This window comes from Dermochelys coriacea, chromosome 11, assembly GCF_009764565.3.
Source record: "Dermochelys coriacea isolate rDerCor1 chromosome 11, rDerCor1.pri.v4, whole genome shotgun sequence".
In the NCBI taxonomy this organism is placed as follows: domain Eukaryota; kingdom Metazoa; phylum Chordata; order Testudines; family Dermochelyidae; genus Dermochelys; species Dermochelys coriacea.
Genome location: NC_050078.2, coordinates 33,552,312 through 33,565,519, shown reverse-complemented (window position 1 = coordinate 33,565,519; position 13,208 = coordinate 33,552,312). Strand labels below are relative to the sequence as shown.

The following is a 13,208-nucleotide window of genomic DNA, read 5'->3' as shown; positions in this document are numbered from 1 at the left end:
GCTTAAATCAAAGTTCCTTTTTCCTTATTTTCAAATCCCAACTTACTTCCTGTTTGCCCCTAATTTATATAGTAATATTCTTAGCTCTACTTTAACCAATCATTCTACTGAAATTTAACTAACCAATCCTAACATAGTGTAACATGATTAGCTAACCAATTATATCCCACTACCTTAATTAGTTTACACCCAGCAAAATTAATTATACAGCAGACAGAAACAATCACAGAACCAGACAGAGACCATGCCAATAAACAATAGCAAAGTGGGAATTATAATGACAAAACAATACAGAAGTGAGGATTTCACAACTACATCTATAAAGGCATAAGTGTTTCTCAGCTGTGTCTATTGATAAGTGAGTTCTTACCAGACAGAAAACTATCAACCTAACTTTCCTTTTACATCTTCTAGGCTCTTCCCTTTCTCTGGAGGTGATAGATCGGATCACCTTCCTAACAGCCCCATATTGACTAGTTTGGAATATGAGGATGTGACCATTCGCTTCCCAGTTTACGGCTGCCTCTGCTGCTTAGCCAAAGGCATTGGCCTAAGAACAGGGCCTCAGACTGTCACAGTGAGAGAAGGCCCTTACACAGATTCCTTCTTGTATACCTCTATTACTCGCTAAATGATAAACATATACCTACATTCTTAGAGTAGGTTTCAGAGTAGCAGCCGTGTTAGTCTGTATTCGCAAAAAGAAAAGGAGTACCGGTGGCACCTTAGAGACTAACAAATTTATTAGAGCATAAGCTTTCGTGAGCGTGAGCTGTAGCTCACAAAAGCTTATGCTCTAATAAATTTGTTAGTCTCTAAGGTGCCACCGGTACTCCTATTCTTAGAGTATAGGCCTTTACAGACAGGCCTAAATATCTATATCTTAACAGTCATGCTGCAGCCTCAGCCTCTCACTCAGAGAGTGCCCCAACTGAGAAATCCAGGCACAGCCTAATTCTTAGGGCTGTGTTTTGGGTCAAGAATTTTCCCCACAGATTAAAAAAATAAAATGAAATGAAAAGGCTTTCTGTGTGTTTGATATTGTCATGTGGCTTATTATTAGATTGTGAAGCAAAGCCATGTTGATTTCAAAGGCTGTAATTTCCCTTATTGAACTGAAGTAATTCAGCCAAGAAACACCAGCGAGATACAAAGGCAGCTCAGGCTGGACTCAGAAAGCCTTAAAACTGTACTAAGGAGCTCAGGCCTGATCCAGCTTCTACTGAAGTCAATGACCTAACTCTCCCCCTTGAGCTTCTTTCTTCCATCATTTCTCCTTATCCCACCTTCTCCTCCTTAGTCCTCACTCCCCCCTCACTGCATTCTCACCCTGGGCTTCTTCCCTCTCCCAGGGTCCTCTTTCTCCCTGAAGGTTTTTGTTTTTCTTTTCTGAGAATAGACATGATCTAATTGGCATAGCTCAGTACCATAGAACATATATATATACTCATGTTTTTCTCTTTCCCTTTTCCTTTTTAACGTTATTGTCTTAAGCATGCCGCTCTGTAGTGCCTCTTTGTTTAGACACAAATATGCCTCTATTCCACAAGGATCTTGTATTTTTCTTTAATTATTACCATGGCCCAGATACTTAGCCAGTGTAAATTAGAATAGTTCCAGTGACATCAACAGGGCTAAACTGTGGAAAACCTGGCCCATCATTGTTATGTATTATTTGTTAATCACCTGGAGGGTCTGGGCTCTGTACCAGACTCAGTATTAGACAAATCCTTGCTCCAAACATTTACATTATAAACCTAGACTGCCACCAAAGCTCTGGATCAGAACATCAGCAAGAAACTGCAGAGCTTGCTCTGGTTCAGGCTCTGAACTTTGTATTATAAAATCATCTCTGAGTATGGCCTCCATCCGTCCCCCAATAATGCTGAATCAGATACTATTTCCCCTCTGATTGCTCTTCCCCAGGAGGTGGTAAATGGGGCAGGCAGCCAATCAATCAGAGCTGCTATAGGAAAAGTGTGCATGCTCTCTCTCTCAGCAGCCCCAAGCCATTCTCACAGGACCCCAGAAGCTCCCTCCTTTTCCCTACAGACTCCAAGGCAATACTGTAGGGTTTGCAACCCTACTTCATCCTCTCTGCCCTTTCCCAGGCCCAGGAGGCAGCGGGAGGAGCAGAGGCCAACAGGGACTGGGAAAGGGTAGAGAGGGTGAAGTAGGGTTGACAACCCTACAGTATTGCCTTGGAGTCTCCAGGAATTAAAGATTATTAATCTTTAATTGAAGATTGTCATGTGATGAAAGCTCAAGAAATATGTCCAACCAAAACTGGCAACCGGGCTCAGTCTGAAGTCAGCTGAAGATGCACTCCCAGCCCAGAAGGGGGGGGGAGGGGAATGCATCTTGCCCTTAGGTGAAGAACCCCAGAACAATTCAGAGGTAAGGTTGGAGGTGGGGGAGGGCACTGAACTTACAGGGGCTGAGAGGAGGTGACTGATGGAGGGCTGGAGCTGAACTGATGGGGGCTAAGGGGAGGGGACTGATGGGGGGGCTGCAGCTGAACTGATGGAGACTGATGGGGGGGTAGAAATAAATCCTGTGCTGTTTAAAGCTTCTCACACTGTTCCTTTTATGACAGGTTTCAGAGTAGCAGCCGTGTTAGTCTGTATTCGCAAAAAAGAAAAGGAGTACTTGTGGCACCTTAGAGACTAACAAATTTATTAGAGCATAAGCTTTCATAATGCATCCGCTGAAGTGAGCTGTAGCTCACGAAAGCTTATGCTCTAATAAATTTGTTAGTCTCTAGGGTGCCACAAGTCCTCCTTTTCTTTTTGGTCCTTTTATGTGTGTCTCAGTGAGGCCCTGGTTCCCCTTTGCACCCCACTCAAGGGCCTGAATGCCCCGAGGGATGTGATTTTGAGTAAGGCTCCGTGCGGAGACTAGGAGGGTAAACTCCTTAGTCATGCTTTCGCCCGGCAACAACTTACCCGCCCAGCCTGGAGTCGAGGGGAACGCTCTGATTGGCCCCAGCCTCCTCCAATGGGCTGTCGCGAGAGCCGGTGGGACTGGGGAGTGTCACTGAGCTGGGCAGCGCTCGGGGGAGCTCTCCGGGGGTCGGGCAGGCTGCTTGCGGTGCTCCGTACTCGCCCTGTGGGAGGATGAGGTGGGCGCCCGGGCGCTCCCTGGCCACCTGCTGCTGGGTGGCTCTGCTCGCAGCCTGCTGCTTTGCGCGGGGGGCATCCGCAGGTAACGCAGCGCTGGACTTTCACTTTTACCGGCTTCCAGGTATTCTCCCGGGCGCAGCGGGGCCACAGCCCCGCCTGAGCCGAGCCCCGGCAGCTGGGCACCGGAGAAGCCTCGGGAGCTGGGGGAGGGAAGAGTCTCTGAGCTGCCCCATCTGCGCTTTGGTGGCGCATTTAGTTGCAACTTCAGGACACTGGAGGGAGCGGGGAGCAAACGCCTGTAACTGGCTGGGAGGAGCGGGCGCCTGTGGCGAGGGGCAGGGTTCCCTAGTGGGAAGGGATGTGCGCCCCCCGGAGAGGTGAAGGGGTCCCACTCAGGGGCGGGAGCGTCGCATGAACAGGCGAGAGGGTCCCACTGTAGGAGTGACCATGAAGGCTGCGGGTCGGGGCAGGGCTCCGCCTAAAGGCGAAGTCACTTTTACTTTAATTCCCTTCTTCGGATTTGCGGCGAGTCTTCTCCGCCTCTTCCATGTAGTCGTCCCCTTTGCGTTTCCAGAAATAACACAACTGCAGGTGGGCCATGTCCTGGCCTCAGTACATGGAACCGAAACACTTAGGGAAACCCAGCCCCAAAAGATGAGCGTTCGGGTCCTCAGTATAAGGAAGTGGTGCAGCCGGCGAATTTCAGCTCATGCGTTTGTGTTTGTTCCTTGCTACGCGACGCAAAGCGACCTCTCCGCCTAAGGCCTAGGAAATAGAAGAAGTTTAGTTTCGATATAATGTGACAAGGACAAACCAATGTATTAAGAGCAGGAGAGGCAAGTAGGGTAGATAGCAAAATCCAAAGAATGGCGGCCTGCTTAATTCCTAGTCTGTTTCACTCTGGAGGTGCCCCTGCTGCTAGAAAAGTGCTTGAGTTGATGTGTTTAGGATTGTGCACTAGTGAGTTCTTCCAGTGTGTAGTCCCACTCTCAGGTGCTGGACAAATTCTTCTGCCACTCACGATGGATCCTCGGTAGACCAGCTGCTGGTTTGTTCATCCAAATGTGGATCTTTTAGAATATTAAATGTTAGTGTGGACAGATTAGCTCTCCAGGGGCTCTAATATTTAAAATAGTCTAAGGCTGATCTCTCAGGATCGGATTGCAATTCATACACAGGTTGGTTGAACAATTGACAGTTGTTACAATCTGATGAATGTTGTCATCTGATGTTCATAAAAAGGAAATTGAATTCATTTGTAACTCTACTGAAAAAAGGTCCCCATCACCAAAGACATCCCAGGTGTTCCTGTTGGCAGACTCAGAAGAGAAGCCAGAGATTGAATAGAGAAGATCCCTGTAGACAGAGAGCTGAGGCATGTTGGTTGAAGTAGTGTGGGAAGCTTTTCTAAATTCACTTACAAAAGAAGTTTTTTTCAAAATCCGCTATCCCCATCTGTACCCTATACTGTCCAAATGGCTTGGAAAGATCACATTGCTTTCAAGCCTGGGAAGGCTTGCCATAGCTGCAGGACAAAGGATGCTGCTTTTCACATGCCCAAGAGACAACCAAAATGCACAGTATATCTTTTTCTCTTTCCTTATCTCATCAGGTACAGTACTACTAAGGTGCCTATCAGAACAGTATCTAAGTGCTGATTACATCTCAGTTGTAATTCTCAATCTCTGCAGATGTTCCTGAATAGTCAGATCATGAGAAGAGAAGGATTACAACTCAAGTGGACTCTTAAGCTATGATTCCTTGGTGTTTCTCCGTTCTTCCCGTGGAAGTACAATCTTGAATCTTATCTTTTAAGAATCATAGCTATGTAGGGCTGGAAAGGACCCTAAGCAGATATGGCCGGGCCAAACCTGAGTGGACCTGTGACACCAGGGGCCAGGTCACAATGTCTGGAATAGGAAACTGAGCCCACCCAGCCTTGTGGAACAGGAGCCACAGGAGCTGCTGCTGTGGGGTGTGTGGAGGGCAAACTTGCTGTGCAACTCCCCTCCCCCGAGCCTCTCTCACCCCCAGGAGTAGGATCCCTCCCACTTTACCACTGGAAATGGGGGAGATACATACTCCTCTGCCAGCATATTTGTGACTACTGGGGGTTTTGCTGCCAGAGCTGTATCAGCTGGGGTGTGTGATTTTTTTCACACTCCTAGCTGACATAGCATAAGTGAACATTACTTTATAGTGTAGGCCTTGCCTACGGGGACAGTTTTACCATAATACTGATATAGTTAAACTGGTATAACCCTGTGGACACTCTTATTCTGGTATAAGATTTTTTTTTCCAGTTTAGCCTCAAATCCTTTCCAACTGACAGATATATTGAAAAAAGGCCAGTCAGTATCCATATGGGAAGTTATACTGGTGTAACTATATCCTTTTAAATCCACATTTATCTAGGTTATACCAGAAAAAACTTTCCCATATAGACAAAATCTAAGTCACTCTTGAAGGGCCGTAGGCCCCTAATGCTTCTGAAAATGTTACGTTAGTCCTCCAACTGGTAAGTGTTGGGTAAATATTTCAAGCCCTGATTAATTGTAAGGTTTTATGGTTGTATGCACATGTCTGAAATGGGATAATTGTCCATTATTATATTATGGTTATTATTAATTAATATAACAGTAGCAACCAAGGACTCCAGTCTGGATGGGGGTTCATTGAGCTGGACACCATACAAACACACATTCAGAGATAGTTCCTGCTGATGAGCAGATAGAGATGATGAAGATGATTATTTATTACTGCTTGAGTATCAACTACAGCATGCTAGTTGATTTACACACAGGCATGAAAACAAAGTCGCAGACCCAGACAGTTTGCAAATTAATCCAACATCTTATCCAGTGTGCGCTGAAGTCAATAGAAAGATTCCCATTGACCTCACAGGGCTTAGGATCAGGCCTTACATTGTAAACTCATTTTATGAACATTTAAAAAGAATAATTTTTTTTATTAACAGAAATGTTTCACTAAGGAAGATGAAATTGAATGTGCTACTAACACTAGGGTTTATGAGTACTTGTGGCACCTTAGAGACTAACAAATTTATTAGAGCATAAGCTGTAGCTCACGAAAGCTTATGCTCTAATAAATTTGTTAGTCTCTAAGGTGCCACAAGTACTCCTTTTCTTTTTGCGAATACAGACTAACACGGCTGCTACTCTGAAACTAGGGTTTATGTAAGTTATGCCAGTGATAAGTAAGACTGCGATTTTGTCATAGAGGTTGCAGAAGTCACAGAATCTGTGACTTCCAAAGACCTCTGTGACTTCAGCCCACAGCAGCTGGGAGCTGCTGGGTACCCCTAGTGCTGCAGCTTTCAGCTGCCGTGGGGGATCCCCGCAACCCCCATATGCCCTGAGCAGCAGGGGATACCCACAGCTCCCCACTGCCACAGTGGCAGGGGGACCTCACAGCCATCCGCTGTCCGAGGTGGCAGGGGTATCCCTGAATCCCCTGGCCGCTGCAGATGGCGGGGGTATCTGGCAGCTCCCAGCTGCTCTCAGCCCCTGTCTGCTGCAGCAGCAGGGGGACCCCAGCAGCTCCCCGTCACAGGTGGCAGGTGGATCCCCACAACACCCGGCCGCCATGGGTGGCAGCTTATCCCTGCAGCTTCCCACCGCTGCGGCGGCAGGGGGGCTCCCAGCAGCTCCCAGCCTGGGTGGAGGGGGACCCTGGAGCTCCAAGCCCCCATGAGTGGTGCGGGCCCCAGAGCTCCTATCCAGCCCTGCAGCTGCCCAGAGGTTTCCCATTTTGTCATGGATATTTTTAGTAAAAGTCAGGGACAGGTCACGGGTTTCCGTGAATTTTTCTGTATTGCCCGTGACCTGTCCCTGACTTTTACTAAAAATATCCTTTACAAAATCTTAGCCTTAGTGATAAGCAATCGTATATGTACTGCAATTGCTAGTTCTTTCTGGTAGAGCATATCAGAACTTGTCTTAGTTTTAAAAACAAAATTTCCCATGTAAATGACACGTGTATTTATATACAGGTAATGGTGCATTTACCATTCGCCATGAAAAAACCAGCAAGTGCCTACAAGTTAAAAACTCATGGATTTTGGCAGCAGACTGCAAGGAGACAAATGAAACTTTGTGGAAATGGGTCTCCCAAAATCGCCTTTTCCACTTGGGATCCCGGCAGTGCCTTGGATTAAATATAGCCAAACCAGCATCTCCTTTGAAAATGGTTAACTGTGATTCACAGCTCATGCTATGGTGGCGATGTGTTGATGCTTCCATATTTGGTGCATCCCAGTACAAGCTGACTTTAAAAGACAATGTTGTGACTGCAAATATAAATTCGTCAGACACCTGGAGAAGAAATAACTCTTCCTATGATATTTGTGAATACCCTTACCGTGGTAAGTCTGTGGTTTTGATTTTGTTCTGGAAGAAGTCAGAGATATGGTGATGATTTTCACTAACAGTATGTGGGAGTATGCCAACTTCTAAGCATTTGAAAGACTGATAAAGGAAGGAAATTTTTGCCACAGAGAGATAATGATGTTCAGGTACTGCAAATTTGTAACGTGACATGATTGATTGATTGATTGATTGATTAATTACAGAGAAATGGTGTCAAGTAAAAGGCTAGTTTTGTACATGTACACCTTTGATTCTTTTGATAGCATCCCTTTCATATATGAAACAGCAGCCACCTTCTAGCAGGACTGTAGTTTATAGGCCCTTTCCTGTCCCTGTTTAAGTCAGTGGAAGTTTTGCCATTAACTTCATTCAGACCAGGATTTAAGTTTTTTTTTCTTCCCTACCACCGTAAATCTGTTCTTGACACTGATTAGTAGGAGTGGTGATCTGAAAACTGTGTAACTGGTTATCTTCAATATTTTTGCATTTAAATAAACAATATTTTAACCATGATGATTGGTGGTTCACTAGCTACTGTGTGAAAGTTCACAAGTAAATAGTTTTTCATGGAGAAAGTGGAGATTGAGCTACTTTTCCCCGTAACAGCATTATTTTAACTTTTTAAAGAAAAGTCAGCCTCTGCCTTTCTTTCCAGGATCATCTTCACTCTTCTCCTCCAGACTCTCTCTGCCTCTTGGTCCCATACAGCTTACCAAAATTACTGCTACTGCCACAGCTAGAGTAACTTATTATAGGGCGTCTGATTTTCAGTTTTATCCAATAAATACCAGTAAAACATTCCTGAAAAAGAAATTGTTTTTTATCCAATAAACACTAGAAAACGCAGAAATTGTTATTTGTATCTAAGGGCTTGTGTACATGGAGCAGTAAGATGAACTATGAGGGTGTGATTTCTAAAGCGCACTACTGTGTTGTGCATTAATTGGTCCATATTGACCCTGATGGTGCACACTAAATGTTCCTTAGTGCACTTTAACATAGTGCTATCTGAAACAGTACTATGTTATATAGCACCACGGAACATTACAAAGAGATTGCCCGCTCCTGCTGTAATGAGTAAACTTTTTGGCCTGAGGGCCGCATCGGGTTTCTAAAATTGTATGGAGGGCCAGTTAGGGGAGGCTGTGCCTTCCCAAACAGCCAATCATGGCCTGTCCCCCGCCCCTTATCTGACCCCCCTCCGCTTCTTGCCCCCTAACAGCCCCCCCGGGACTCCTGCCCCATCCAACGCCTCCGTTCCCTGACGGCCCCCCGGCACCCCTACACCATCCACCCCCCTGCTCTCGGTCCCTTGATGGCCCTCCCTGCCCCATCCACCCCCCCCCCCCGTTCTTGGTCCCCTGCCTGCTCCCAGACCCCCCCCCCTTCCTGACTGCCCCCCGGGACCCCTGCCCCCGTTCCCCGCCCTCTAACTGCCCTGACCCCATCCATGCTCCTGAGCACCCCCCGAACTCCCCTGCCCTCTATCCAACTCCTCCCCCCTGCTCCCTGCCCCCTTACTGCACTGCCTGGCGCGCTGGTGGTGCGGCTGCACCAGGACAAGCAGCCGCACAGCACAGAGCACTGGGTCAGGCCTGACTCTGCAGCCCCGCCACCCAGAGCATTGCGCTGCGCAGCGGCATGGCTGCGGGGGAGGGGGACAGCTCCCGGGCCAGGAGCTCAGGGACCGGGCAGGACGGTCCCGCAGACCGGATGTGGCCCGCGGGCCGTAGTTTGCCCATCTTTGCATTACAGTATATAATATACATTATTCATACAGCGTATATAAAAAGAAAACCCTGAAAATCCCATCTACATCAAACTCAACAATTACTAAAAATAACCCCCCAAAATGAAATTATTATAAGCTGAAAAACAGAAATCCTATGTAGTATTATTACTTTATTTTTATTGTTGTTTTATTTTATTTATTTGCATTGCAGTAGTGGCTCAAGTCAGGGATTGGGACTGCACTGTGAAAGGAGCTGTACAGACATATGTACTGTACTGCCCCCAAAAGCCTATACAAGCTTTGTATATGACAAGAGACAACAGACGGATATAACAGACACATGAGGGAGTGCACAGAAACAATGACACTATTATGGTTAGCATAAGAAGCAGTGGTTAAAGCACACCAGCTGCTTTTCTATTGTCAAGTGTTCTGTAGGCATCATGGCAGAAGTGAATTTTTAGGAAGGGTTTAAAGGAGGACAATGTGTCAGCTTCGTGGATTTTTACAGGGAGTTCCAATCATGCGTACTTACCCTGCAACTCACCTGTGTTTGCCTCAATAGGAAGAGGATCAGCTTCCTGTACTTATTTGGAAGTTGTAGGGAACCTGTGCCCACAGTGACAGCTCCCAGCACTGTTTTTACAACTATCGTCACCATAGTATCTGAGTACCTCACAATCATCAGTGGATTTTATCCTCACAATACCCCTCTTAGGTAGGGATGTAGAATTATCCCCATTTTACAGATGGGGAATGAGGCACTGAGAGACAGAGGTATTTAAGTGCCTAAGGATGCAGATAAACACTGAGGCCCAGATCTTCAAAGATATTTAGGTGTGTGACTCACTTAGGTGCCTTAAATACCTTTGAAGATCTGATTTACAAAAGTACCGAAGGAAATTGGGCACCTGACTGCATCTTTAGACATCAAAATACTTTTGTAAACTTGGCCCCAAGTAACTTACCCAAGGTCATACAGGAAGTCTGTGGCTAAGCCAGGAACTGAACAATGGTCTCCGGAGTCTCACTCCACTGCTCTATCTAGTAGACCATTCTTCCTCCCCGCCAAGAGATTCCCCTATCAGAGATCTACTGGGGGAATCTCTTCTTCACCTCCCTGATTGATGATTTTTGTTTAGGTTAAGAGGACTCTCAGTGGAGTCCTGAGGGTCATATGACTCCTTGCCCTCTAACAGAGGGAGCTGTCACTTAGGCCATGTGTACACTTCAGACTTTTGCTAGCATAGCTGTATTGGTCAGGCATGTCATGTGGTGTGATCCCTGACTGACATAGCTGTTCAGGCAAAAATCTCTAGTGTAGATTTAGTTATACTAGCAAAAGTACAGTTTTGCTGTGTCCTTGCTGGGAGAGCTTTGCTGGTATATTATACCAGAATAGCTATAGCAGCAAATTGCTCTTAGTGTAGACCTAGCCTTGGGGAAAAGTTGCTGCAGGCCACAAGGTTCCTTTAGCATTTCTTCCCTAGTTGACTAAAAATCTGTCATACAGAGAATAACCTGCCCCTGCATGAGGCGAAGGGGGTGCTTTGAATGTGTTTAATGTATCCCTCTAATGCTATAGCCATGGTGACTCAGATTACCACATTAATATGGCAGTCAAACTCTGTGTCTCTGACCCTGGGAGCTGTGTTGTATTTATTTCTTCTGAGAAGGGAGTAGTTTGTGCAGTGCCTCTGTAGTCTAGCAGGCCTGGAGTCAAATTTGAGCTAGGTAAAGTATTCTGTAAGAGCCCTTTATGGGTGATATAATACATTTTACAATTTGCATTAGACTAGGCAGAAAGTAATAGCAGTTAACAGTAATATACAGCATTTTCGTGTTTGTTTAAAGGGACAACATCAACTTGAAATCGAATCCAGGGGTCCCATACTAGGGTGTGGCTCACTTGTGTCCTCAGAACTCTTGGTGGTGCTTTGTGGCTAGCTGGCCCCAACTCCTTGTGGGAAGGATTCACAGGAACAAAGGGGGAAACTAACTAAGGTGATGATCCTTCAAATGCTTATACGCATGCTTAATATTACATGTGTAAAGAGTCTTATTGAACTCAATGGGATTACTGAAATGCATGAAGTTCAACACAAGTCTGTTCACAGGATTGGGGTATAATTGACCACACGGGAGGTATAGTGAAACTGGCTAATACACAAAGTAATGCCTGGGGAGTGGAGAGGAACAGAAAAAAAATTATTTAATCTCTTCTAGTTATAGTATTATTATGTGTTATTTGTAACAATAGAGTACAATATTCCTAGATAGCAGTGTGATTTGGTAATTTTTAAGTTTAATGTTCTCCATGTAAGTAGTAGCTTTTATTTGCTACTCTTTTCTTCCTCAACAAATCTGTGAGAGGGGAGTTTTAGATTATTCATTCATTATAATATTTTCAGGTGTGTTCAGATTTCTCTTTCAAATACTAAATCTGCTATTTGGTTGTTTTTACAGAGATCTATACGAGGGATGGTAACTCCTATGGAAGGCCCTGTGAGTTCCCCTTCCTAGTTAATAAGACATGGTATCATGACTGCATTCGGGATGAAACACACACAGATGGTGAATGGTGTGCCACAACCCCCAATTACATTCAGGATGCCAAATGGGGAATCTGCTTAAAACCAGGCATGTAGATTTTCTAAATAGATGTCCTAACAGAGTTCTGCAGTTTCATGTACAGCTCCATTTTATGGTACAATATCTGCAGACTAAACTCTTAAAATTAGGTCTCACTGATATTGGAACATTGATACAACAATCAACACAAATATACTCTGTAATATGAGTGATTTTAATATACAGCTAAAACACTTCCTTATATTTTCCTCTGTATGACAATAATGTTCACTAAAATGTTTGAAAAAACCCAAATGCAGTTATTGTTTTGCTATAGTCACCAGTATCATGTGTTTGCATTATGCAGAGAATGGTTGTCGTGATACCTGGAAACACGATCCAGGATCTGAAAGTTGCTACCAGTTAAACACACAGTCTGCTCTTTCTTGGAAAGAAGCCTATATTTCATGTCAAACACAAGGGGGAGATTTACTGAGCATCACAAATACAACTGAATTAAGTTGTATACAAGGTAGGTATAACTATCTGTAATAAATGGATGAGACGAGTATGTTGGCAGCAGAATATCAGGAAACCCTGACAAGTAGAATAACTTCAAGGTAGCATTAAAATTCTCTGGCATGTAAGATCTCTTGGTGCTATAACTTGTATAATAGGAATGAATTACTAATCTAACCTGAGATTTTCTTATATAGCTCATCTGATTGTATTATAGTGTTTGTGAATGTAAACAGCCAGTATCCACCCACACAATGCAGAATGGGTCAGCCTGACAGTTTAGTGTCAGTGCAGTGCATGGGATCCAGGAAATCAAATTAGTTATATCCATTCTAGCAGTGCACTCATCCCTTGAGGAAGAGGGTGTCTTGTGTCATTGTTATGTAATCACTTGTGCAGCCATACAGGGCTTTTTTTCAGGCTTGGACTGGAGGAGGTGTCACTGTGTCTTTGAGTATGGAACAATAAAACAATCTGGAGGGAACAGGAGGAAGAAAACAGAATTCTGTAACAAATTAAGGGCCAAGTTCTGCCCAGGGAAGACCTTAACTTCTTCTTACTTCAGTAGAAGTTGCACATTCATATTCAATGGAAAATGTTTGTCTATTGGACATATTTTCAGTTAGCTCCTTAGTTTAAAAACAATTGTTTAATGGATGAACGTAGTTTTAATTAACCATTTTTAATTATTAATTCCAGCTAAAGATGGCATTGCAGAAGTGTTTTGGATTGGCTTAAACCAGCTGGACGTTTCTGGAGGCTGGCAGTGGTCAGACCACACACCCTTGAACTTTCTTAACTGGAATCCAGGTAACCATCTTTTCAATTGAATGAACGTATATTCATAATACACACTGGAACTTTACTTTTCATCTT

General features: G+C 44.7%; 1 protein-coding gene across 2 annotated transcripts in view; it reads left to right on the top strand.

The window, feature by feature from the left end:
- Nucleotides 1–2,877: 2,877 nt before the first annotated feature.
- Nucleotides 2,878–13,208, top strand: part of LY75 (lymphocyte antigen 75) — a 79,295-nt gene continuing 68,964 nt past the window's right edge. The window contains exons 1-5 of one of the 2 annotated variants that reach the window (XM_038421530.2): nucleotides 2,878–3,204; nucleotides 7,135–7,506; nucleotides 11,709–11,882; nucleotides 12,181–12,345; nucleotides 13,032–13,142. In XM_038421530.2, the coding sequence (XP_038277458.1) occupies nucleotides 3,117–3,204; nucleotides 7,135–7,506; nucleotides 11,709–11,882; nucleotides 12,181–12,345; nucleotides 13,032–13,142 (910 nt within the window). In that variant the 5' untranslated portion in view covers nucleotides 2,878–3,116. The remainder of the gene's footprint in view (nucleotides 3,205–7,134; nucleotides 7,507–11,708; nucleotides 11,883–12,180; nucleotides 12,346–13,031; nucleotides 13,143–13,208) is intronic. The other variant, XM_043505161.1, reaches the window with a different exon arrangement.